The sequence below is a fragment of the Phasianus colchicus genome, chromosome 17 (assembly GCF_987193195.1).
Source record: "Phasianus colchicus chromosome 17, bPhaCol1.hap1.1, whole genome shotgun sequence".
Classification (NCBI taxonomy): Eukaryota; Metazoa; Chordata; class Aves; order Galliformes; family Phasianidae; genus Phasianus; species Phasianus colchicus.
In genome coordinates this window covers 7,924,494-7,951,543 of record NC_143452.1, presented here as the reverse complement: position 1 = coordinate 7,951,543, position 27,050 = coordinate 7,924,494, and the positions used below count along the sequence as shown (strand labels likewise).

The 27,050-nt window shown below is 41.8% G+C and overlaps 1 protein-coding gene and 1 long non-coding RNA gene across 3 annotated transcripts in view; one reads left to right on the top strand and one right to left on the bottom strand.

Moving 5' to 3' along the window:
* Positions 1 to 18,144, top strand: part of TAF4 (TATA-box binding protein associated factor 4) — a 36,299-nt gene extending 18,155 nt beyond the window's left edge. Inside the window, exons 3-16 of the mRNA XM_031590247.2 lie at positions 1,117 to 1,283; positions 1,741 to 1,860; positions 2,962 to 3,081; positions 3,841 to 3,963; positions 4,745 to 4,834; positions 5,887 to 6,129; positions 7,182 to 7,329; positions 7,672 to 7,786; positions 8,428 to 8,597; positions 9,187 to 9,317; positions 10,603 to 10,728; positions 12,397 to 12,453; positions 12,537 to 12,656; positions 16,654 to 18,144. Coding sequence (XP_031446107.2) covers positions 1,117 to 1,283; positions 1,741 to 1,860; positions 2,962 to 3,081; positions 3,841 to 3,963; positions 4,745 to 4,834; positions 5,887 to 6,129; positions 7,182 to 7,329; positions 7,672 to 7,786; positions 8,428 to 8,597; positions 9,187 to 9,317; positions 10,603 to 10,728; positions 12,397 to 12,453; positions 12,537 to 12,656; positions 16,654 to 16,821 — 1,898 coding nt within the window. The 3' untranslated portion in view covers positions 16,822 to 18,144. The remainder of the gene's footprint in view (positions 1 to 1,116; positions 1,284 to 1,740; positions 1,861 to 2,961; positions 3,082 to 3,840; positions 3,964 to 4,744; positions 4,835 to 5,886; positions 6,130 to 7,181; positions 7,330 to 7,671; positions 7,787 to 8,427; positions 8,598 to 9,186; positions 9,318 to 10,602; positions 10,729 to 12,396; positions 12,454 to 12,536; positions 12,657 to 16,653) is intronic.
* Positions 18,145 to 19,649: 1,505 nt separating this feature from the next.
* On the bottom strand, positions 19,650 to 25,280 carry LOC116227884 (uncharacterized). 2 transcript variants are annotated; one of them, XR_016471919.1, is made up of 5 exons: positions 25,248 to 25,280; positions 22,179 to 22,244; positions 20,855 to 21,715; positions 20,624 to 20,724; positions 19,650 to 20,372 (listed from the first exon to the last, which is right to left on the bottom strand). It is a non-coding gene; the product is annotated as an uncharacterized LOC116227884 (long non-coding RNA). The 2 variants fall into 2 exon arrangements; XR_004166667.2 differs by having other exon boundaries at positions 19,650 to 20,724.
* Between the last annotated feature and the right edge of the window lie 1,770 nt (positions 25,281 to 27,050).

The window sequence follows — 27,050 nt, the reverse complement described above, 5'->3', positions numbered from 1 at the left end:
CCACTGATTGAGTGTTTAGGTTCTTCAGCTGATTATTGTGAAACATGACAAAGATGGGCAACAAGAGTTCATCACTGAAGATCTCACATTTGTGTGTAGCTTATGGTGGTCGTGCTCTGAGATTGCATAGAAGAGGATCTCCATGTATTTTTGGGGAGTGTGTGTAGACTTTTTATTCATGTACTAACACGTAGCAAACTCGAATTCAGTAGTGCCAGTTGATTTCCATGGTGAAGTTTCCTCCTGTAGTTTTGTTGCTCCAATAGGCTAACCAATTTTGGGTACCCAGGTTGTTTCCTTAGGTGCCTTTTGCAGAGCTCGTGAGGCTGAGGTGGTGAGGACTGACTGAGGTGTGGAAGGAATGAGCCTGGAGAAACTGTTCACACTGTCCCGATCCTATCTGTGCTTCAAGAAGAAGAGGCTAGCATCTGAAAATCTGTCTGTTGAAATCTGGTTCCTTACAGCTATCCAGTGGGGTTAAGTGTACTGATCTGAGTGACTGAGCAGGGAATGACTGCTTCGTTTTCTTCTTCGTTTTATTTTCCTTTTGGGGTGTAATGTGGCACAGTGTGCTCTGTTGCAGATGCACATGAGAAAAACTATGATTTTATAATCATGTTCATTACTAAATTTGTTATGGGGAAATTAATTTAGAACTTAGATGATTGTGTTCTTGTTGCTGTTGAAACCTAGTTTTATTTATTTATTTTTCTGAAAGTAATAGGAGTTTTGCTTAATGGCAAGATTGCTTTAGTTGCAGTGTTTCATAGAACATTTTTCTTAGCAGAAAACAGGTGCATTTTTAAGCTATTGCCAACTTTAACCTCTCCTTATGGTGTATTAGATTGAGAGGGATGTGACTCATGTTCTGACACACACCATAATGAGCATTTTGATGATATAAATAAAGACTATTTCTGTAATTAAGATATTCTATACAAAATATAGGAATGCATCAGACTATTCTGCTTTTATGTAAAACTACTTTTACTAGCTGTGTAGAACTTAAGCAGTGCATTAATTCCATATATACCTAACTTGGACAAAAATCTGAGGAAAATACACTCCTTCACATTTGAAAAAGGCAGTGTGTTTGACCAGTTTCTTTTTTAACAGGCATGGTCCTCGTGCGTAGTGAGAATGGGCAGTTGCTGATGATCCCTCAACAAGCCTTGGCGCAGATGCAAGCACAGGCACATGCCCAGTCTCAGCCTCAAAATACTATGACTCCTCGTCCTGCTACACCTACCAGTGCTCCTCCAGTGCAGATATCAACAGTGCAGGTTAGTTCAGTGATTGGTAGCATTTAAAAAAAAATAACTGAGATTCTGCCTGAGAAGAATATGCCAGAAAGTTCAGCCTGGAGAAGAGAAGGTTCTGGGGAGACCTTGTTGAGCCCTTTTGGTACTTAAATGGAGCTTATGAGCAGTACAGAGAACAGCTTTTTCAATGGTCTCATAGTGACATGACAAGGGGGAATGATTTTAAACTAAAGGTGGGCAGATTTAGGTTAGATGTCAGGAGGTGGGGTGGTGAGACTCTGGTCTAGACTGCCCAGAGGGGCTAGGCATGGATGCCTCATCCCTGGAAGTCTTAAAGGTCGGGTTGGATGGAGCCCTGGGCCTGATCTGATGGGTAGCAACCCTGCCCATGACAAGGGAGTTGGAACTAGATGATTTGTAAGGTCGCTTTGAACCCAATACACTCAGTGAATCCTTTTTTCTATTCCTCTTTCCCAAGGCTCCAGGAACATCTATTATTGCACGACAGGTGACACCAACTACTATCATCAAGCAAGTGTCTCAGGCTCAAACGACAGTGCAACCCACAACAACGTTACAGCGTCCTCCTGTTGTGCAGGTAAGTTTGTAGACACGAAATATATGCTTGATTTTAAGATGTGGTGCAAAAAGTGTGACGTGATCCGTGTGATTTCCAGGTAGCAATTATACGATGCAAATGCTATCACCTAAACATCTAATTGTGCTTTCTTCATCCCTGAGTGTACAGGATTAGATATTTATCACTGAGAAAAATGCAGCTTTTGCTATACACCCAGTTAACTTTTCTCCCCTTGGAGCCTTTGCCTCTGTCAGTGATCTTTCCAGGCCTAAAAGTGAATGTACCTGAGTTTCACTCATTTACACTGCTGTTATACTGAAGGAAGAAACCATTCAATCTGTGTATTTTTTCCTCTAATGTGCGTGATTATTCTCATTTACTCTGATTATGAAAAATGAGACAAGTTAAATCCTTGTCGTCTTTTCTGTTTCCCAAATAAGAGTAAGGTAGCTTTGGCACCACTGGAGCCACTTTTCTTGTGGATCTGTATATAAAGATCAAGTTTACAAAGGTATTATTAAAGTTTGGAGAGTTAGCTTTGGCTTGATAAGTATGATTGCCAGTGGTAAGCAGGATATGTTGGAAGTCTGTCAGTGGGACTGTATGTGTGAAAAGTTCTTATTTACAATGCTCCTTCTTTAAAGATGGTGATCTTACTTTGAATTACCAAGCTGTCTATGAAAGCAGAAAAATGCTTTATCCTATTGTCCATTAAAAGACTTAGAGAAGACCACAGCTTTTGGGTCACTTCTTTTTGTGAAAGTGGCATTAGAAGGAACAAGCCAAAAGAGTTGCACATTGACAGAAGTGTACTTACATGAGTTGTGTTGGGAAACAGCTCTGTATGAGGGTACACTTGTGTATTTTGGTGTTTAATTCAGTCACCAGAAATCGTGCAATACTTAAATCAACTTTCGGCATTCCAATCTCGAATGTGTAGCATATTGTGCCATCTGGTGGCTCTTTCTTTCCACTGCAACAGAAAGTGGATAATCCTTTTGCAGTAGCTGGGAAGATGATGGGCTGCTGTCCTGTGGCTTGGTTTGTTTGACAGATCAGGAAGCAATCATGTTTTAATATATCCCAAGTACAATAATCTTATGTTTGTGTTCTCTGCAGCCTCAGATTGTTCTGGGTGGTACTGCACAAACAACTACATTGGGGACAGCAACAGCTGTACAAACTGGAACTCCTCAGAGAACAGTGCAAGGAACAACAGCAACCTCCACTGCTGCCACAGTAAGATATTGAGTGCTTTTAGAATCAATTCTGCTGCATTTCTGTATGTGCAACTATACACACACATATCCACTGATAAAGTGGAAGGTAGTAAAGATGTAGGAATTGTGTTATCTACTGGTCTTGGAGAAAAGAAGTAAAATTTTAAGCAGTACCATATAATTTACAAAGTGTGAAACACAAATCACTTGAATTTTGAGAGCTTTGAGAGCTGCCAAAGTATTAATTTTATTTCTGTAATGGCTTTTAAAGTATTCCTTTCTTAAAAACCATGAGTTATGTATTCACGGGAATGTGTATCGTTTGACATAGCAGAATGGAATCAGCATGAGAAGGGATAAGAAGCTGACACTGACTTGTTCAGGATGCTTGTTTCTAGGGCTGTGCAACAGGGAGAACCAGAGTGCACTGTTCTATGTGCTGGGAAGGCAGAGCTTTGCTATTTGTTGTCCTTCTGCAGTGCCTATTTCACATACCCAGATGTCATTCATAAAATACTTTGCATTTCCTAGTTTTATTGAGAATCAGAATTTTTTATATTTTGATAACAAAAATGTAAAAAAGATATGTATTTATAAAGCAAAAAATTATTTCAGTCTTATTTTCTATGTGGCAGAGGCCCTGAATTTATAGATAGTATTGTTAGGTCATGTACTGAGAGAAGGACTTTATTTCTCTGAGTTTGTAGTCAAAGTAGTCGTTATAAAGAGTTCAGCTTCCTTTTTGTTTCCTTTATTCACCCTCATCCCCCTTTAACAGGAAACTATGGAAAATGTGAAGAAATGTAAAAACTTTCTATCCACGTTAATAAAACTGGCATCATCTGGAAAACAGTCTTCAGAGACCGCAGCTAATGTGAAAGAATTGGTACAGAACCTACTGGTAAGAAAAGTTCAGAAGAATTGTAGGAAAAAGCAGTATGTGGGCCAAGTCAGCCTCTAAACTGACTTTTTGTGACGAGGAGAAAGATTTTAAAATATGAGAAAAATGAAATTGAAAAAAGTTCTTCTGAATTAAAAAATATGCATGAATTTTTGTTTGAAGCTTGGAAAGCAGGCGTTCTTGCTTATGTTCTCATGAGAACTTACCCATGACCCTCATTAATCTATTGTAGTTGACTTAGGTGAGTTAAATTTAAGTGCAGATAGTGTACATGTTAACTCTTTAAATTCAACAATTTTTGTTGATAAAACGGTGAACAAAAAGATGAATTGTGTACTTCAGGGAAGGCAATACAGCACTGCTGGCACACAATGGTTGAGTGTAGGAAACTGCAAACTTTTACATAAAAGTAATAGCTGAAGCTAATGCTAAAGCTTGACATAATTAATATTTATAGAATGAGTTTTTATTTCTATATTACTACTGCTCAGTGTAATTGAGTGGCTTTTAATTTAAGATGAAGTTCTGTATTCCAATGTTATCACATGATAACCAGAAGTAGTCCCAAAATTAAATCTTGAAATGTATCTTCCCATGAGGAATCTACAACTACTTTTGTGAGAGACAGCTGCATTCAAAGATTGTTACTGTGATGAAACTACCGATAAGTAAAATAGTGGAGAATGATAAAAACTACTGATTTTCAGTAGATTAAGTCTTTCTCTTCTTTTGGTGTTGAAAAAGTTAATTTCCACAATTTCATCCACTTTTCTTTTTGAAGGATGGAAAAATTGAAGCAGAAGATTTCACCAGTAGGCTCTACAGAGAACTTAATTCTTCGCCTCAACCTTACCTTGTGCCTTTTCTGAAGGTAATGTGTGTTCACTACACCTCATGGTTATCTACTTGCAGCAATGAGCACAAGCACATCTTTTGCCACTACAGATGGAACTCCAAGGCAGTGTAGATGGATTTTGAAATAGTGCCTGGTTAGGCTTCTGCTCTCTTAAAATAATATTTTTTGTCTCCTGGTTCCAGAAGTTTGTTAGTATAATTCATTGGCATAGTCAATAGTTGGCTGTTTCAAGAGATCTGAAAAGTGAGGGTTTTCTTTCTGTGACTTATGAGCTGTTTCTTTCCATAGCTCCAAGCCTATGAGTTGATTTATTATGGTTTCTGAAAAACAGGGATTGAATGAGAGAGAAAGCCATACCTTCTGGACAAAATCATACTCTTACGCTTCTGTGCGTATTTGTGTGGATAAACAGGAAGGTTGTCATCTCTAAATAATAAATGCAATCTGTCATAAATTTTATAGTAATTGGACACATATCAAAATAATTTTTATTCCAAAACAGTTTTTACCTGAAAATTCAAAAAAGGTACAACGACCCTTTATGGTAAGAGTATAACTTTGCTAGGCTAATGTATGATTAAGGGATGCACTTATAGTTGTAGGTGTGTGTTGACATTTCTGGGGTCTTAAATGCTTGTTCATACTTGAGCTATTCACAAGGACAAAAATTGTTACCATGCAGAAATAACTAATGTATGTAAAACACTGCAGTTGTCTAATCCATCACATTTTATAGCTTGGTGTAGATAGTTAGGAATGCAATCAAGGAAGGCAGTGTGAGCTTAGGCTGTTAAACATGTTAAGGTTTCTAGGTGGGCTCAATGATCTATGTGTCCATGATGGCCAAGTTTCTACTACTAAAGGTGCTGTTGCTCTGCCTAGCTTAAAATGGGAAGTGGCATAGTATTTCTCTGTGTGCTGCTATCATGTTTTCTTTTCTAATGTAGAAATGCATGCAGCCTGTTATAATGAACTGAAATTAAATGAGTTGCTTTTTATGATTAATGTTTTCTTTTGTGATATAGGATTAAAATACTCAAGCAAATTCTTTCCTTTCCTCTTTTTAGAGGAGTTTACCTGCCTTGAGACAGTTAACACCAGACTCTGCAGCTTTCATTCAGCAAAGTCAACAGCAGCAGCCAACAGCGCAAGCAACAACGGCACTTACAGCAGTGATGCTAAGCCCTTCAGTTCAGCGCGCAGCAGGGAAGGCAACTGCAACTGTAACAAGTACTCTACAACAACCTGTAATCAGCCTAACTCAGCCTACACAAGTTGGTGTTAGTAAACAAGGGCAGTCGACACCACTGGTACGTAAGTTGAAGTGTGTCATCTGTTGCTAGACAGGTGTTTGTTCAGAATACAGTGACTTCACAGATTGATTGTTTAATTCAGTCAAAGATCTTCGACTGTTTTTTAGAAGGGTAGCTACTAAGGAGGAGAACAATGTATATAGTTTAAAATCCATTCTTGATTAAAGTACTATATTTCCTGTTTTAACAAGAAATACTGGCAGATTTTTTCAATTACTGCATATCTATGAGAGCAGTATTGTGGAGGATTTTTCTTTTCCCATTGCGTAAGTCTAATGACAAGTTCTTTCTCCTGTTCTGGTATAATAGTTTAGATCTGTATGTAAACTTTCATGAAAACCAGGTAAGAATAGTATCATGTGCACACCACCTCTTGATGTCTTCTCATAGCAAAACAGTGCCTTCACATAAGTTTTTTTGGGGATAGGTATTGACTAATGTGCATAATTAAATTGCTAGGATTTCTTGCTATGAACACTTTTTTATATGTATATGTATATATGTATATTTACTGTATATGAACACTTAGCGTTTGTCTGAGCTTCTCTATCCATACACTTTTGCATGAAATGGAAAGTAGAGATCACTGTGGTCAATTTGTAAATATTCAGTGTGACCAAAAAGAAGAGGGGAAAAAAAAGGCAACCTAGTACAAAGCTACACAGCTGTGGCTTATACTGATTCTGTATGAAAACAGTTTAGGTAAAACCAGCTGAATTACCTGTACCAAGTTGCTATTATTTCTAGTTCTTAAATTTGTTCAGACAGATGCAATTTGCCTCTGTCTGTTTTTCTAATGTAGGAAACATATCTTTGTGATTATAGATAGAGTTCTTAAACAGAAATAGGGCGTTTTCTGCCTTTTTTTTTTGTCACAGAAGGTGGATTATTAATTTTTTAAAATGAAGAATGACTTTAGTTTAAAGAAACTTAACATGTGCCGAACCTAGATCGATGAACAGATGTGTTGGTTGTTAGGCTTTGTTTTTCCCACCTCATTCTTAGCCCTAGTTGTTTCAGATTTGTTTACAGTTCTTTTTTTTCTACAGGTTATTCAACAGCCTCAGAAAGCAGGGACGTTGATAAGGCCCCCACAGGTAACGTTGACACAGACACCAATGGTAGCACTGCGGCAACCGCACAGTCGTATTATGCTCACTACTCCTCAGCAAATTCAACTGAATCAACTTCAGACAGGTAGGAGGTCATCTGATATGTGCCCTTCTACTAGCATTATGTTGGCTTGGTTAGCATCACTTTTGAAGTGCCAGTGGTGTGCTACTGTAGCACTGCTAAAATCTTCAGTGCATAGTGTAGTGGCTGGGAGTGCACGCATGCAGGGCAGCTTTTGTAGTCAGAGAAAATATGTGGGTGCTGGAACTGTATGGGAGGGCACTGTTCTAGGTGGGTGTGATGCTGACAGAAATTGTTGAGGCAAAATCTTTGTGCCAGGCGTATTGTCATTACTACCTGTGACTGGCTTGTAAATCTAAGCTCTGACACAAGTTTGATTTACAAATCTTATCTGTTTTCCTGCAGTACCTGTGGTAAAACCAACAGTATTACCTGGAAACAAAGCTATAGCCACTGTTTCAACACAAGTAGCTGCTGCTCAGAAGAATAAACTGAAAGAACCTGGGGGAGGTTCTTTTAGGTGAGGAACCACGTGCTTATTTGTACTCATACATACTGCCTGGGCAGCCTGCAGAACTTAGTGGGAACCTGTCCATGTACTCTAGTGGTGCTGAATCAGGCTAGGTAAATGCACAAGAACTGAAAATTGATTTTCTGTAGCCAGATCTGCTACTTAAAGACTTGTACAAACAGCTGTGGGCATGCTTGTGCCAGATTGATTTTATCATTTAGCTGGCACTAAGGGTAAATATTTAAACTCACAAACAATTCTTGTCTGGACAAGCAAATAGAATTCATTCCTCTGCACCTTCCAACTCTGCTCAGATTGTTTGGATGTACAGCCTGTTTTACAATGATGAGTGCAGTTTATTATTATTTGTGGTAGTGATGTATCTAGTATCTTGTTTCTTAAAGTACTAAAATGTTGCATAAGAAAAGATATTGAGAAAAACAGTTAGGAAATGCAAAATGACAGAAATGCTCCTCGAGCCCTTTGGAATCAAATGATGTTAGCTTAATTTTAGCACATAATAAAAGCAAAAATGAAATGGAATATTCAGGTTTATTGTGGAACTCATAATGTGCAGCCATGATTTTGTAGCGGTGTGTGTAGATATAAGCACTAAATTTAATGGTTGTAATGAATTTTCCTTTCTTAAGGGATGATGATGACATTAACGATGTTGCATCAATGGCTGGAGTCAACCTGTCAGAGGAAAGTGCTCGGATATTGGCAACAAACTCGGAGCTGGTGGGCACGTTAACAAGGTCTTGTAAAGACGAAACCTTCCTCTTCTCGGCACCTTTACAAAGAAGGATATTAGAAATAGGTATGCTGATGTTTCTAGAGATTTAATAAGCACATTTCACCAGTGCTGAGTTCAGTGAAAGATATTTTCCTTACAAATTAATTTGAATAGTTCTACAGTTGTTAGAGTAGTTGTCTTTTTGTGTAATTGGATGCTTGTGGGTGATCATTCAGCTTATGAAAGAATGGTGTGAAGAATAACATTGCTATAGAAGTATGGCAATTTAGCACCAAAATTACTGTACCTGGTTAAAACTGACTGCATAAAATCATACAGCAACAAAAATAATGAAATTTGTTTGGAAAAAAAGATAAGTCCAGGAATGACTTTATCATATTTACTTACAAATTTACAAATGATAGTATAACAAAAAGCCTTCTTCATTTATTTGTTCTGCTGTAGCATGCAGCATTTCTTAACAATCATAAGCTTTGCTAGGCTAAACTTGGGTGTACACTATTTCCTATCTAATGCTTATTCTCATACGTGCATGAAAGCCTTGCTTTGCCAAGTGTTTACGTTTCCATGATAGACATTGACCATGATGTTTAACTGAATAATTATTACTGTTATTTATTATTTTTTCTACAACTTTTTGCCCTGGTCATAGGTAAAAAACATGGAATAACAGAAATCCATCCTGACGTAGTTAGCTATGTATCACACGCTACACAACAAAGACTACAAAACCTCGTGGAAAAACTATCAGAGACTGCTCAGCAAAGGAATATTTCTTATAAGGTAACTGTGCAGTGTTATTTGTGCAATTAAACACATTTAGTGGGCTGTTCTGTGCATGTGTTCGGATGTTCTTCATTCTCTAATGTTAGGCTGTTTATTGTCTCTGATTCATCTTACACTAAGATATTAATATATCTGCATGACTAGTAGGCTTCAGCTTGCATACGTACATTTTTTTTAAAACAAATGAACAAATGTAGATTTGTTTTACCCCTTAATTATGTCAAACGTTTAAAATCTGAGTGATTGTACAATGGGATAGGCAGATAAAAGATGTGATTTATTTTTGTTCACCATACCCCAGCATTATGTGCTATCTGGTAAAGATCAGTCAGCCTCAAGTCTCCCAGAGTAAAGCTGAATGATGTTGTAGATGAATTCTTCATCTTTCATTTCCTTTCTTCAAGTGGACAGCAACATTGCCAGCTAGCTTTTTGATCTCCAACTGAAGCTACCTGAAGGAGCTGTTCTCCAGAAGCCTTTTTTGTGTGCTTACTGTTGACATAATTGTAGAACACTTGCGTTCCTTTGTTTCTGTAATTCTATCTATATAGGCCCACTGGGTACTGGGAGGAAAGTAATCATTGAATATGTATTAATATTTCCTTTCAAGGAAATATTCTTTGACTGCTTTGACCCTCCAAAAAGGTATACTATCGTAGTTGTAGAAGTCCAGCTTACAACTGCCCTAGCAAGAAGAAGATGCAGCAAAATCTAGTATTGTGGCTTACATCAATTTATATCCTTCCCTCCTCCCATTGCCAGCATATAGGAAGCATATTCTCTTCTGCTTTTTGATGGTAACTAATGTTAAATGAGGCACTTTGTAGGGAAACAAGTGGCTGAATGTAAAATGAGCTACTGAGTTTCACCTGCTTTTCACTCACCTGGCTGTTTTGTATTAGAATGAGCAGCCTGCATCTGTTAATGCTGCTGGGATCAGTGTGGGACCAGGGAGCACTGCTCTGAATTCTCAAGACTGCTGTCTGACAGATGCATATACTTAATAGATGCAAATAGAAGAAAAAAGAATCTCTAAAATATGTTTGTGAAGTTAAAGCAATGATGGTATTAATGTGGAAGTCAAAATCTGATGAATTCATGAAATAGAACAAAATGCTTTTAAGAGCTGGTTTGACTGGTGTAAATACACACTTGCTATTTCCTTGAAAAGGACAAAGTGAACAGTTGAGATTTAAATGTATATGTTCTTCTCCAGTACAGTACAAGCTAACAGCTTTGTTTTTAAGATATGTAATGAGGAACATATTTGCCATGTTTTCAGGATGATGAAAGATACGAACAAGCAAGTGACGTTCGGGCACAGCTCAAGTTCTTTGAACAACTTGATCAAATAGAAAAGCAGCGTAAAGATGAACAAGAAAGGGAAATTTTAATGCGTGCAGCAAAGGCAAGTGCTTGGATTTCACACACATCTGCAAATTGTCTTTTCTTTTTTTTTACGTCAAAAGTGCAGAATTTCTTCTCTTTGTAAAGGACATCCAGTGAAGGGAAATACTAATTTTTGGAGGTGGAACATGATGAGGGCATTCTTTAGATACAGCTCTGTTCTGCTTTCCACAGTAAGGGCAGCTGCTTTGCCTTTCTCATTGCATTTTCCCAAATTTAGTAGGCCCACAAAGCCAGTCTTTGTGCTTTTCACTGAGAAAAAAGGTTAATTAATTAATAGCTTGGTTGTATTTCTAAACAATATGCAATAGTTACCAGTATTTTGGGGAATAGCAATAGAGTTCAGAAACGTTTTGACAAATTGAAGAAATGAAATTAATAGGAAGCAGTTGATGTAAGCCCTGTGCTTTTTGGTTGTACTTGGTGACCCAAGTATAGGATGGATGTGACTACCTAGGAAGGAGCACAATTCACAAAACAACCCAGGATTTTCAGGATGTTGTGGTAGGAGTTGATGGCATCAAAATTGATTAGTGCAATATTTGCACATAAGATGTCAGCAAACACTTCAGTTGGTTCCTATTATACCTGAGATGGAATACTCTGTCCAGGAGCCCTGTGGCAAGTAGATTTCTGAAGGAAAGCAATTTATTTCATAAGTCTAGAAAACGTGACTTATGAAATAAGGAAAGATTTTATACCTTCTTTTCAGAAGAGGGAAGACTGGGGTGAGATATATGTAAATCATTGTGACTTACTCTATGAAACAGTAATTTGCATGTTCTTACAATTTCCTGTGTTTGCTGCACCTGGAGTGCAGCAGGAAAGACTTTGGTTAATCATGAGGAAAAGCTTAACATTTGAAGGATACTTGAGTATTGAATTAGAATAATTTATTTTGTTGCTGGTCTAGAGGTTGTATGGGATTGAAAACACCGTTTGTTTGGATACACATGGTATTGCTATGTGAGGAGTACAAATGCAAGACTGTCTTGAAGTTCTTCCCATTTTCTGTTTGTTTGACTTCTTGGAAAAAAACAGAAAACAAGAAACTAAGAGAGCTGATACACATATCCCCAAAAACACAACCAAAACCAGTGTCTTAATATCACTAGACTATAAAGTTTACTGAAATAATGCATTCTGTTACTTCTCAGAATATGGAATACGATGGGCAGGTGGTAATGCTTGAGGTCTGTTGGCCACTTAACTGGCCTTCTGTTCAAATGGCAGTTTGACCATCTGTAGGCACAGCAAATAATGTTCTTACCAACCATGTAGTTGTACGTGTATGGGAGGAATTCTTCTGAAAAGTAAAGGTGTGATTCCTTTTTGAGATTCAGAGTTGTGCGTATTTTGTGCCTCATAATGGTTTTCTTTAGGCATAAATGCGTGCTGTTCCTTTTCTGTTTTTCACAAAGCTGAAGAAGGGGGGGTACTTTCTCAAGAACAATTACTTGAAGCTAAGAAATGGAAAACTCTTTTTAATTTCTAAGAATGATTTTCCTTCCCTGTCTCAATCTCCAAAAGTGGTGGGTAGGTACTTTTCACTTCCCATGAAAGTTAAAAGCCTTCATATGCAGTATAAGACTTCTAACTACTTCTGTAAATTAATTGATTTTTCTTTTTCTTCCCTGACCTGTCCTTGTTCGTCATTTTATCAACACAGTCTCGATCTAGGCAAGAAGATCCAGAACAGCTTAGGCTGAAACAGAAGGCCAAGGAGGTAAGTGTTTCACTTTAACGTTAACTTTTATTTGGAAAATTTAAAAGAAAAATAATTAATGGTACTCGTTCTGGCAAATGCAGATGCAGCAACAAGAGCTAGCACAGATGAGACAGAGGGATGCCAACTTGACTGCATTAGCTGCAATTGGTCCAAGAAAGAAAAGGAAAGTGGATTCACCAGGATCTGGATCAGGGACAGAGGTATGGTCTAATTGCAGTTCTTGGTTTTGCTCCGTCACCACTCCTGTAAAAGACTTTTTTTCAGAGCTCTCTTTCCTCATGTGTGGAAGTTTCTGAGTAGCAAACTGTATTTTGAATGTGTTGATTTTCTTTCTCCAGGGCCAGAATCAATTTTTAGCATCAATGTAATGACATGGGGAGTAAAACTGAGTGATGTTCCCTTTTTTGTGGGACTTGGGACTTGTTAGAAAGCAGTTGCTGTTTGCTCAACTCTGTGCCTTTTTGGACCTCCATGGTTTTGGAAGAGATTGTTATAATTGCAGCCAAACTGATTAAGTAATAGCACAGACTAATTAATGCCTTTAGTGAGGTGGCTGAAGTGAATCACTAAGAGCTTCCAATTATAGGAAGTTGTCTAATTTATTTCATCAGCTTTTGATTGGCCTTAGTTTTAGGATCTCTGCAGCAGGTCAGTTTCTGTGTATTATGATGCTCACCTATATCCTTTGGATATCTCACAACTTAATCTAGCCTTTTGAAGATTAAAAATGTCTCTACTGACAAAGTTATCAGTATGCTCAATATTTGATTGGTTTAATGTTCATTTAATTTCAGGTAGATTGATAAACTATCTGCAGTATTTGTAAACGAGTTAATGAACATGAAATGGTATAAAATTGCTTTGTGCATGGAAGACACTGAATATAGGATTTCTCTAATGCTTAAAAAGCACTTGTTATTAACAGGACCAGAAGCTCTGTTTTCATAATTTGAGGTGTTTTCCCTGCAGAATTTTCTATCTGATAGCAAGTGACAGGATAGCAATAATTGAATAATTCTGCTTGTGAATGAGCATCCCACATATTTGCTGCTAAGGCAGTTTGTGCTATAGAAAAGCTCTGTTTCAGGATCGTTCACCTTGTTTTATACTGAGTTGTTAGAAGCAGTAATTTACAAGTCCTTGATATAAAACATAGGACAATTTGAATACTAGTAGATGGTATTTTTATATTAAAATCAAACCTCTTGAGCATCTTCATAAATAATTTTGAGTTTTGAAAGCTAGTGAAATGCCTATTACTGATAGGGTTGTTTTTATATAAGTTAACAAATTCCCAAATTAAAGTTTTATAAACCTAGTTTAAAATCAGAAAGTTTGCAGAATGTGGCACTGAGATCAATATTGATATAAATGATGTGGTCCCTGAGGAGTATACTGAAATATCTCATGGAGTGTTCCTGTTGGCATTGCCTGCTTAGCATGCTCAGCTGTGCAGCAGTGTGAATAGTCTGCTCGTGTCACTTAGGTTATGAAATGTGTTTTATATCTGCTGTGAATGCTTGTTTGTATTTCATCTAAATCTGACTAATTTAGTTATCCTAGATTAATCGCTTACTGGTTAACCAATTAACCACAGGTTTCCAGGAAATCTAATTTTTTGTCGTTTAATTAAGAACCAGCTGCTTTTGATCTGATAAACTCACAGCTGTGCTTTTGCTGCTGTGTCACTTGACATTTTTAAATTGAGCTCCACTTGTCGCCATTTGTGTGCAGTTTGTAGTTAAGGCATATTACAAGAAGTGTGGAAAATAGGGTTTGTCATTACTTAGACACAGATTTGTAAATGTAAGCTTTTGATGTCTAGGAATGCTGAATCTTAATTACATGTAAAATCACCTCTAAGTAATAACTGTACTGTTTCAAAATCCAACAGAACAGGCTGCTGTCATTTTTAAAATCTTAAGTCCACATGATTTTATTGACAGTTATGAGAAAGCTGCTTAACTCATTCTGTGCCTACAGGAGTAGCAGTTCTCTCTCTTTACAATGGCTCCTAAAATTTCTATTGGTTTGAAGTGGTCTATATAATAAAATGAGGATTGAGCCTCTCCTAATGTAGCAGAGTGTTGTTAGGGCAGTATGCTTAGGTTGTGGTTGGACTTGAAGATCTTTAAGGTTTTTTCCAACCTGAGCAATTCTGTGATTCTAAGGAATATTTGGAAGACAAAAATAAAAGAACCCCACCCAGCCATTCTTTCTATAGACCTTTTATTCCTAACTTGTATGTATCTGATACTTAGCATCCAATGCTGTCCTGCATCCAGTGTCCATTGAAGTAGATAGAAAATAAGCACATATGTTGTGTAAGTGCTTTAAAATGTGCCTTTGGAAATCCAGCCTTTCAGCAGTGCTGAGTACAGTGCAGAGGGCTCGTGGGCTCAAGAAGTAACGTGCTGGCTATGAGAGTGGTGAGGTGCTGGAACAGCTGCCCAGAGAGGCTGTGGATGCCCCGTCCCTGGAGGTGTTCAAGGCCAGGTTGGATGGGGCCATGGGCAGCCTGGGCTGGTATGAAATGGGGATGTTGGTGGCCCTGTGTGTGGCATGGGGTTGGAGATTCATCATCCTTGTGGTCCTTTCTAGCCCTGGTCATTCTGTGATTCTGTGCTTGAGAAGCAGAAGTGTGACTCCATTGCTGGTGGTGTGCTGCAGTGACAGCACCTTCCAACACGGGGTTATGTTGGTTCCTCAGTTATGTGCACCAAAAATAAACATATAAATGTAACATATAGAGGACTGCATGGCTGTGTGTCCCAGCAGCTTGTTCACATGGCTCTTGTGCTACTGTAATATCCTTGCTTTTCTCAGGTCTGTGATGTTCTTCATTAGAACACTTCTTTTGGTGCTCCAGAACATCAGGCGATGGAGCTTCTGGTGTCAGCTGCTTTTTAAAATTCGTGGACAAAGGAGTAGTAGATCATTCTAGTAAATGAAATTGGAGGTGAAAAAAAGTGTCTATAAGCAAGCCATGGAAATGTGGTCTGTTTCCAGTTACTCCACATGTACGATTTCTTTTCACTTACAAAGAGCAAAGTGTCTCCAACGGGCAACTGCCCAAAGTATCCCCGGCTTCTAAAGCTGGCGCTGAAAGTTGGTTTTTGGTCTCTTTGTGCCATCTGCTGGCGGCTGTGCTCACTGCTGCTGTTCCGTTCTGCCGGGCAGGCGAGGAGCAGCGCTGTGCCTCGGGAGCTGTGCTGTGCTGTGCTGCATCACTGCCCGACAGGGAGCTGTGTGCACGTGTTGGAAGACTCAGTGATACATCCATGTCTTTCCTGAAAGAGGCAGTCTGTTACTCTAGATAGCGTTCTTGCTGAATCTCATGGTATTTAAAGCACTGCAGGATTTCTTTGCTTATGTAAAGGAAAGCACAGGAAACATAGGAGTTGTATTAATTACTTGTGTCCTATCACAGCTGTGATTTCTTTTCTGCAAGTGAAAATTCGACTCAGCTGTAGCAGAGTTGCTCTATCAACTTGGTTAGGAGCCTATCTGTATGTAAACAGCTGAAGAAGGGCTGTGGCATGTCTAAACATCTCTAAAGAAATCTTATGGTCTTTCTCTTGTTTTTCTTGTTCTTTTTTTTTCTGAAGTAACAAATAATGCATTGCTTGTGGCAGATGACCAGTGTGTACCAGAGGAATAAAAGTTGCCAAACGATAGACAGGAATTCAGAGATGGTTAGAGAATGTCTGCTGGTGTCCAGAATAGCTGCTGCTTAATATAATCCTGAGCTTGGTTACAGCTGTCGTCAGCAACAGGCAGAGCTGGTGGCACTCTGCTGTGAAGATCAGGGGAGATCAAGGGCATGATTTGAGACCTCCCAGCCAGGTGGATGGGTTGCTCCCCAGTTCAGAAAGAGCTGCAGGCTGAGGGTCTGTACAAACATTGAGACTTTTTGTTTGCTTTGGTTGGTGGGATTGCCTTACTGCAGATAGAAGCAGCTTTTTATGTGTTTTTTTTTTTTTAATTTTAATTATGTTAAACATCACCGATAGCATTTAATTATTGAACTGCAGTTAATAAAGTAATAATTAAAAAATGCCTAAGTTGATAGCATACACCGTCTGTGAGCCTACTGGGACATCATCCATTGGTTCTCATCTTGTGTTTTCTCTGAGAAGCTCTGCAGTAAGTGTGGCCACAGACCTGTTCTGATGCTTCTGCTCTTTTCCTTCCCAGGGATCTGGTTCGAGTGCAGCAGTCCCAGGCAGCTCTGGAGTTGGAACAACCAGACAGTTTACGCGACAAAGGATAACGCGGGTGAACCTCAGGGACCTCATATTTTGTTTAGAAAATGAGCGAGAGACAAGCCATTCACTATTGCTATATAAAGCATTCCTTAAGTAAAGTGGAAAAGATCAAGGTATTTTTGACGGAGAGCCGCCTGAGGACATTTTTTTATATATTTGCAGATTTCGCCTTTTTGTAACAAGCAAATGGGATATTGTTTGAAAAACAGCCACCTCTTTACATGGAACAGTTTTATATTCCTGTTTATAAATAAACTCTTCAGTGTGAGAGAAAATACATTTCTGTAACAGTGAGGATACTTACAAGGCCTGTGGATACTATAAAAGGACAATTAAACTTTAACTCATCTCTTGATTGAGTGGCCTTCTTGCCAAACAAGCCATATATAAAGACTGATGGAATCGTTTAGCAAATAACTAGCTACCCTGTCAGCCCTGTAGCAGTTTTGACATTAATTGTGCGTTTTAGTTCAGTTTTATTCAACTAAATCAATTATATAGGCATATGTCTACAGCAGATGACCTCATTTCATTTAGCTTTTTTTTTTTTTTTTGAACAGTCAGTTAGCAAAGCAAACTGATTTTTTTAAGGATATTTATCTTTCCCCCAAATGTTCAAAATCTAGAGGGATATACAGTTAATTTTAAACATAACCTCAATTTTAATCACATTATTGCTTATTAGAGGCCCTGAAATCCCGTAAAGGAGGGTTACTTCTGAATGTTTTAGCAGCATCTGTAAAAATGCATTTTATTTGCTATAGTTTGTAAAGCTGTAAAGTTAAAAAAGGAAAAAAAGGAAAAAAAGAGAAACCTTTTCAGCATAAATATATTTTACTTGCACTGTGTTTTTTAGCTAAAGTGAAAGCTTAGATTAAATAAAATCAAAGTTGAGAGGAATCATCAGTGTGAATCAAGTGTTGAAAAATGGTTGGTGTATTTTGTCAGTAATTGTACATAATTTTTGGCACATAACATAAAAATGGCTATGTAAACTATAATTATTTTGCTAAAAGACTGTATGCAAGCTGTGGGCCTACTTTAAAGATGTCCAGAGCAAAGTCCCTTCTTTGTACCTATTTTTTTATTACAAATATACTAATTGGTTCTTTATATTTTCAGAGGTTATTGTATTAAATTGTCTATTGATAGTACTTTTATGACTGTAAATACTTTGGCTTTCTTTGTGTGACCTCTCATGGTAGAATTTAACTCTCTTGCGTGTAAACTGAATGCTGATCAGTATTTTTATCAACACCTGACAACTGTTACACCCCTTTCATTTTGTCTTTTAGGAAATCCTGTCTTTCCATTTTTTTTCATGTAAATTTTGCACAGTTACTTGTTCATATGTAAATATTTACTTTCAAAAATGAAGTTTTTAATTGCTATTGTTTTATATAGGATTGAAAGAAAATTAACTCCTTTATTAAAAACAAATTTATCTGTATTTGCTAATGTATTTTTCTCTCTGAATCTTTTCTCCTCTTGAATTTATTTTTCTTGGTACAGTAAAAGATTGGTCTGCCCGAGGGGATGCTGTTTGCTAAAGATGCACTTTGGTTTTTTATATTGTTTTGTTTTGTCAGTGTTTTGGAGGTATGTAATTTAATCCATCTGGAAGCATCATTGTTGTCTTGGGGATCTCAGATGGAGGCCAACAGCTCGTGGGGTGTTTTGTGTGTTTGGTTTTTAAGCGGGGAAACTTTTTGAAGAGATCTTGAAAAGTATTTGGTTTTCATCTAGTGAAGATGTATTAAAATCTCTGCTGAGGGCAAGTCTGCTTCCTCAGCCACAGTTACTGCAGCAGGATGGTGTGATGCAGAAGGAGGTGTGATAAACATTTGGAGCACAGCTGTGAAAGACCTTAATCAGGGACTCATTTTTGTTTACTAATGTGAAAACCAGGTGGTGTATTTCTGATGCTCTGTACTGAATGTTTTGCTTCTGATTTTTTTTTTTAATAATTTTCCCCACATGAGTGGTTTACAAAAATAAATAAACTCACAATTGTGAGGGCCCAATCCCCCCTATTAGGTGCATAGAAAAATCAGTGGCTTTGATCATTGTTTCTTGTGTACAGACAAACCTACCTATGGGCTCCTGCTCCAGGTGTGCTGCTGAAGGGCTGCATGTGCTCACGTGGCACAGAGACCCACTGCAAAGCAGAGGGCTGCAGCAGTGTTGTGCTCCCCAACATCACGTACAGCACTTACTGGAAGGTTTTACTTGTTTGTAAACTCCAATCTTCTTTGGAATGATGTAATGTTGTTAAATGTAAAGGAACAGCCTTGACTTTTGGCCAGATCATTGTCATAGCCTTCCTTCCAGCCACTGAGCACAGAGCTGCGGCAGGTGAGTTGGGAAGAACCTCCTGACCTTGGTGTGTTGCTTTGGGGTAAGGCATGCCTGAGAAACTGGAGCTGTTTGGCTCTCTGCCATCCAGGCGGAAGGCTGGGAAGTGCTGGAGCAGCCAGAGGAATTGGGCAGAGGAGGCAATCTGTAAGGCTGCAGCACTTGGTTTTGGTTTACATCACGTCTGGAAGTGCAGTCAGCCCTTTGCTCCATGCAGTTCTTCCCACCCCTTGGCAGTCCCTGCATTCCAGGCAGGAAAGTTGGAGAGCCCTCCTGTAGCTCACATAGTTGTGGGCTGAGATTGTAGCTGGGTTGAGCTCTGCCTCCTGTGGCTGTCTGCCTACTTCTGAGATGTTCTTCTGGCAGGTCAGCTGTAGATGTTATTAATATATTAATAAGATGGTGACTATTTTAAAGCCTCTCAGAAGCTTTATGACCCAGAGCAGAAGTTGGAGCCAAACACAGTGAATGCATGTGTAGGGCTGGACAGCCCTGGTGCGTCAGTGCCTGCAGGGAGGGGAGCTCTGGGCCTTGGTGCAGCTGCAGCCCTTCACTATAAATCTGCAGCACCTCTGCAAGTGACCTGCAGGCCCTGCACCCTGCCTTATGTCAGCCTTGCTCTACTTTAACACCTTTGATTAGATGGTGTGTAGCTGTAATGCTCCTGAGCTACTGCTATTGGTTTTTTTCTAGCACAGAAATCCAGTGGAACCATTGAGATACAGTGCACTCTGATTTGAGCCTGGTTTTCATATTTCACAGCTTTGCAATTAAACTGATACGCTTTCAAGGCATTGAAATATGCAGGGAAAGATACCTGCATAGACACTGATCGATGCCACCCAAGTTCCCAACAGCTCAGATTTCATTGGAGACCTCAGTCTGATCCAAGAAATTTCCTCATCTTCATTAATAGTCTGAATTACAAATAACATGTTAAAACAGCTGTCACTTCAACAGTTTTGAAACTGGCAGAGAAGAAGAGTTAACACTTGGGGTGAGTCAGAATCCTGCTTAGTTGTTGTACACCTGATACACTCAAGCAGCAGTTTCTCCCTCGCCTGTGTATGCAGATCCATGCATCCAGTTGCAAACCTTTGTACTGCGTGTTACATTGTGAAGAGCCTCTTTAAAGACTTCCAGTGCTCCTGCAGGGCTGTTTGCTCATCTGGGCTTTAGGCAAGTGCTGGCTGGGTGCTTCAGTTTGCTCCTAACCTTTGATCGGAGCACAGCGTGGCTTCACTTCAGCACTTGTGTACTTCTCAATCCAACAGCAAACTGAAGTCTCTCTCTCTATATAAATACACACACATATATATATAAATAATGTAAATAAATTTGCATGTGCTTCCTGGCTTTTTGTGCTGCCTTTAGTGCTCTAATTTCACACCTCTGCAATGGAGCACTGCCCAGCTGTAGGGATGGGGCTGAGATGGGTCTGTGTGATCTCAGCCCCATCCCTACCTGCCTCTAGATCTCTCTAGAGTTAGGGTACTACGGTTAGGCTGCAGTTGGACTTGATAATCCTTGAGGTCCCTTCCAACCTGAGTAATTCGATGATTCTCCCAGGAGGCGGTGCTGGATGCAGAGTCCTGCAGGGACAATTCCGATGTCGCCACACAGGGCCCAGTGCTTTCTTCCCCTTCTGTAGGAGCAAGGGAAAGCTGTCAGGTGGCTGTGCTGGGACTGATCGCTCACACTTGAAAAGTAATAGCTGAGTGCCTCGAATTTAATGTTTCTTGGCTCTTTCTATCACATATCAGTGTCAGCCTTACCCCGTTGCCTGCTCGAGGGCCAGGTTGTTTTGAAGGGGAGCGGTGCTGGATGTTGCCAATAGCGCAAGGCAACACTGAAGCGGGTGCCCAAGGCGGAAAGCCGGCTGCGCAGGGTAAGGGAGTAGCAGCGGTCAGAGGGCAGCTCTGTGCTGCGGGCGGAGCTTCGCGCTCCGTTCGGGAGATGAGCACCGGCAGCGCGCTCGGAGCGGCTGTTTGCTTCCTGCGGCCGTCCGTGCTGTGCGCTGTGTCTGCGTGGGGAAAGGCAGAGGGGAAGGGGTAAGAGAGCTGCACCGCACGGCCGCCCCGTCCCGCATAGTTGAGGCATCGCTGACGCTGTCACAGGACCCCGGGGCCGGGAACCGCTCGCTAACTGCAGCCCGTTCATTAATAAAGAGCCGAATCCGCTCCCGGCCCCGCGGCGGGCGGCAGGGGGAGCTCCGAGCCCGCCCGGCTCCATCCCCGGCTCCGCTCCGCCCCGCACGGGGCGGCACGTCTGCCTCATTGCGAGCCACAAATATCTGTTTGCTGGGAGGTAAATAGCAGAAAACGCGAAGGGGAGGAAGGGTGGATATAGGCTCGCTGATAAAGCGAGAAAAACAAAGCTTCAATTAAAAATAATAACAATAATAATAAAAAAATGCGGGCAGCTCCGTGCGCTCGGCAGCTCTGACCCGGGGCTGCCCCGCACTGCTGGGTGCTGCGTGCGTTGGGAACGGCTGCCAGGGATCGCTGCCTTTCCAGGTCGTTAAGTCCTTTGCTCTTTAGCTTTTTGCCTCCTGAACGCCCCCGAGGTGTGTTATAATCACCCCAAAATGCAACTTCTAATTGTTCGGTGTCCCCGCGGGGAGAGGGAGAGAAGAGCTGCAATAAATTGCAATAATCAGCGCTCGGGCAGCAAACGAACCCCGACCTCCTGAGGGGAGGGAGAAGGGGGGGCAGAGCTGTGCCTGGCTCTTTGCAAAGGGCCGTGTTCAGCGGTAATCTCATTTGTAATCTAATCAATATGTTTACTGAAGGGGAGAATATCATCAAGTATTACTTTAAGACACTTAGGAGATGTGACAGCGTTCAGAACGGGGATAACGGGGATGTAAAGGCATTAGGTGGCTGGGTTTGCTAATGGCAGCGCACAGCAGCGTGCCGGGGGTGGGGGGGGAAGGGGGTGTGTTGAGAGGGGAGGTGGGCACGGGGTTGTCCTTTAGGGTCCCTCCGTGGGGGGACAGCACAGTGCCCTGTGCTGTGCCAACCCCTCTGCCCCATTCACGCATCTCATGAATGCAGTACTTTTTCCAGAGGGGGTCAATGTAGGATTATAAAAACTCACTTTGGTTGTGCTTTATGCTGGGAGATGTCTCATGTCGCGCCTCCAGCGCAGCTCCCACTCTCTCTGCTGTTGGAACAGTAAAGGGACACTGAGATCTCCCCTTCAAAACCCTGCGGGAAGGCTCCCAAAATCCCAGGGCATAGCCCTGTGCTGCCAGAGCAGCTCCTTAGTGCCACTGCTGTGCAGAACCTCCCCCCAGAAATGAGGGCTGTGGTGGTCACAGGGTTCCAGGTCTCTGTGGCCCATCCCAGCACAGCGCCAACATTGAATCACAGAATCATTAAGGTTGGAAAAGAGCTCTGAGATCCCCAAGTCCAACCCCAGCCCACCTCACTGTGCCCACATCCCTCAGTGCCACATCTCCGTGGATCCTGAACAGCTCCAGGGATGGTGACCCCACCACCTCCCTAAGCAGCTGTGCCACTGCATCACTGCTCTTTCAGAGAAGAATATCCAACCTGACCCTTGGTGGTCTCAGCTGCAAGATGCTGCTAGAAAGCAGCAGCTGTTGTCAGAGCCACAGAGGTGGGAGGCAGAGGATGGACAATTGGACTTTCATTTGTTGTTCTGCTTCTGTCTGGATGAGGAACTGCAAGATCTGGTTTAGTAGCTTGTGGTAGCAGTGGTAATGTGAAGATGGTTGGACTAGATGATCTTACAGGCTGTTTCCAACCTTGTGATTCTATGCTAAGTTTGGAGGCTTTAGTGAATACATATTGGGCAGCATATAGCATGTATAACAGACAATTAGGCTCTGAAGGGCCCCTGGAGGAGTGCCCTGCTCACCCCAGCAGTTACAGTCCTGAAACATGAGCGTTACACATCTATAAGTGTATACAGTATTTCCCTTATAAAATTTGCATTCTATCTAATGTATCCCAAAGCTCTTTAAAAACCTGAAAATACAAGTTCCAGAGTTTGGGCTGCAGAATGGATGGAGGCTTAACTCACTGCAGTCATTGAGGTCTGGCTGCCAAGGGGATGCTGGGCTCTATGGAGGCACCAATGCTATAGGGAGGTGGGATGGGACCACCACTATGGATCCAGACCAGAGCACCAAGTTCCACTTGCAGCTCCATCCTTGCACCCCCCCCCCCCACTGCACAGCACCTTAAATCTGGGCTAAACTGACAAGGAAGCTGGTAGGGAAATAAAGCCGACAAGAAAAATAAATGCTGCCCGTTTAATTATTTAAATTAAGACTTATTTGAAAGCTGTGTTTGCAACAAACACCCTCCTCCCCTTTATTTTTTAATGAGCTCCAGTGCATTGAAAAAGAGAAAAAAAATCCAATAAACTCCCCCTTGCAGTTTCTGAACATGTTTAATTAAACAGGTCAGAAAAAAGCACTCCTGCACCGCCTGAGGAACTGTGCTGTCAGCACTCCTGCCCAGCAGCAATCCCAACCTGTGGCCCTGCAGGCTGTGGGTTGGGGCCCCACACGACCCAGGAGAGGTTTGGGGTGCAGGGCAGAGCACTGTGGGGCTGCTCCCAAGGGCCAGCCCTGCTCATGCAGAGGCATTGCCACATCCTCAGCACTGATAGTGCAGAGGAACAGGCACATCACTTGCCTGGGCTGAAGGGATTTGTGGCGGGTTCTCAAGTATTTGAAAACAAAAATCAATCTGCCCTCTGGTAGGGCTGGGGAACGGGAAGGAACGGAGCAGGCCAGGAATTACTGTGCAAAGCCTGTTGTCACCAACCTGCACGTGCCTGGAGGGGACTTTGCCTTGGTTCTGCTAACTCTGCAGCACTGAGAGGAGTAACACTGATACTGTGGTCTGTGCATGCCTTAAAAAAGATGCATTGGGATGCTAATGTTGCTGGTTGTCACCATGTTTTGAGAAATAGAGAAAATATAATAGATCCCCCAGATTTGCAGCCTTAATAGCTATATGGCACATCCTAATTATTATATATCTCTCACATCAGTCTACTCCAGTGAGCGTGGTGTTTTTATTTGGCTCCATCTGGTGTATGATAGCATCCCTCCGCCACTGGAACAAGCATGAATCAGGGAGCAAATCTAACACAAACCTCTGCAGAGAATTTCCTTACGAGATGCCCTGCCCATTTAGTCCAACCATTGACCCATCCCCACTGTGCCCACTGACCACATCACTCACAGCCTTTATCCAATTAAATCACAGCCTCCTTACAAAACAGGCCCATCCCAGCACGCTGCTGGTCCTGTCCTGACTCAGGCTTGCACCAACAAATGAATGAGAGGCTGCTTTGTATTTACTGCTGCACTACTTCTAATCATATGTTTTCCCAACAAAGAGTTGCCAGCTTGGTACTTAGAGATCAATACATTTTATTTATCACCTCCAGGCAGGCACCATTTCCTATTAATGTCTTTCCCGCTTTATAGGCTAATTAAGGTCAGCTGACCAGCAGAACGCTGCTGTGTTTGCTTTAAGCCACTCTCACTAATTACTGTTTGAACCCGACATGGTGCCCTGTGTCAGATGGGTCCCTGCTGTGGGCTCAGTGTTTGCTGCTCCTGCGGCAGCAGCCAGTGAGCACTGGGGATGGTGCACGTGGTCTCTTGTGATGCTTTTCTGTATTTTATTATTTGGGAGCTCCAAAGAGGTGCTGGAGGCTGCTCAGCACTAAGCCAGCCTGGTGTTCCATATGGGAGCAGGGCGCCTTGCTGGAGGATGGTATCTTGGGAAGTTGGGTGGCATATCTAATCTGAGCTCCAAATGTTCCTCAGTGGGGCATCTCCAGGGATGAGAGGTAATGTAGGGAAAGTCAGGTTGGTATTAGGAGAAATTTCTTCTCTAGAAGAGCAGTGATGCAGTGGCACAACTGCTCGTGAAATGGTAGGGTCACCATCCCTGGAGATGCTCCACAACCATGGAGATGTAGCACTGAGAGATGTGGGCATTGAACATCATGGGGTGTGCTGGGGTTGGATTTGGGATCTTAGAGCTCTTTTCCTATCTCAGTGAGTCTATGACCTTGCACGGTGTATGTGTAATGCTATAACGTGATGGAAAGTACTGTGATAATAGTAGGATGGCAAAGCTGTGGATACAGAAATGAAGAAAAAGAGCTGCTTACCTTCAGAAGATCTCCAGCAGGTAAGGAACTCCAGCAAGATACCTTCCTTTCCACTGCAAACCCTTAAATGAGGTCTGGGAAGGGGTGGATCCTGGCTCCAGCCCTTCCTGTCACTCAGGTCCATTGCATACAGCTGAGCTCCCCTGGGTGGGCCCTGCCTTCCCACCAGGTGCTCAATCATTGCTTCTGGCCATGACTCAGCACAGTCAGCCCCATGCTTTCAGCACTGGTGTCACTGATGTCAGCATGGTATCACAGCTGGTTTAGTCCCAAATAACCCCCAAGCCTCTACCTACTTCTCCTCTGTGCTTAACCCAAACTTCTCAGAATATCTCACAGTGCAGAGCCATTTGTTCAGTGCCACTTCTCTCATTGTCACTAGTGATAGGTCCCTGAATGCAGGACATTGCCCAGAAGGGAGCCGTGCTTCTCCTGCTGGAGTGAGGATGTGGTCCCAGAGCACTGATGGGGCGCTGATGGAGGTGCATTTCCCCCCAGATTTTGCTCCATAGACCCCATTCTATGAACGCTTCAAGAACTTTGGGTGTGCCTTTGCTGTCCTCTGCCTTGCAGGAAAATGCAGCTTTGTGCTTTGCTCTGCAGATCGCTGTGGTGCCCAGCTGTGAGCTCCATGTTTGTACTGCACAGTGGCTTTTGCCACTCACCACAGCAAGCAGCAGCTCTGCCTCTCTCTCTGGCTGTGCTGTGATGGCTTTTGTAGGTACCCCCATATCTGCGGGGTGTCCTGAGATTGCTCACTCCAGGTAGCAGCCAGTGCCACCGGTGTAGCCCTGTCCCTCTCAGCATTTATCGCCATTTCATCTCCATTAATGTTAGCAGTCTCTCAACAGGACCACAATGGCCCCATGGCCACCACCCTGGGACCACTCCCTCTGCACTTCTCCAGTCCTCCTCTGTCCCCTCCCGGTTTGGCTCCCCCCAGTCCCTGCACCCCTCAGCCATGGCCTGGTGCCCAGGAGCAGCTCCAGCGTGGCTGAATGGTGCCAGCGAGTCCAATTATGGGGCTGAAATGCACTGTTCTGTGAATGCGTTCCAGCGTTGGCTAATACAGGCTCTGATATTGGCACTGCTTTTGCTAATATTCCTGCCAGCAAATTCTGCTTGAATATTCATGGGAAGTGGATGCAAAGGAAGTCAGAAACTGAAATGAGGTGAGTTCAGTTAAGAATTCAGGCTCACAATGCAGAGGCCATTTCTTGCAGCGCTCACCCAGGCGTTTGCTCTCTCCATTAATTTGAATCTGTGTTTTGGACTTCTGAGCAAATTTTCTGTTTCTCCCTGACTGCGGCTGCAGCCTCCCCCCCCCCCAGAGATCAGCAGCTTTGTATAAAAACAGCAATGCTCCATGCTGAACTCTGCAGTCAAAGGATTTGCTTTCCCTGACTCCTATTTAAATGGTTCTGCCTTCACCTCCCTGTGTACGGATCAGTGCGTGCTGTGTTCTGTGCTGGGATTGGAATGATTCGTGCTCAGGCAAATTCTCATCTGAACTCATCAAAGGAGTTTGGTGTAATTAAATGCTGATCACACCTTCTTTAGCCTCTCCTAAACGAAGTCACAGCGCCAGAACAGCCTGCAAGAGGCAGGAAGAGCTCACGTGCACTCAGTGCTGTGTTGCATCCACCACCACCATCTTCCCTTGGTGTTTTATGTAACGTGTTTTTAATTCATGACAGACACAGTCCTTGTAGGTACAATGGAGCAGCAGCAGAAACCTGGATCCTGCCATAGTGTTCATTAAACCCAGATGAGTTTGGCTTGGGCCAAAGCACGGCTGGGGGC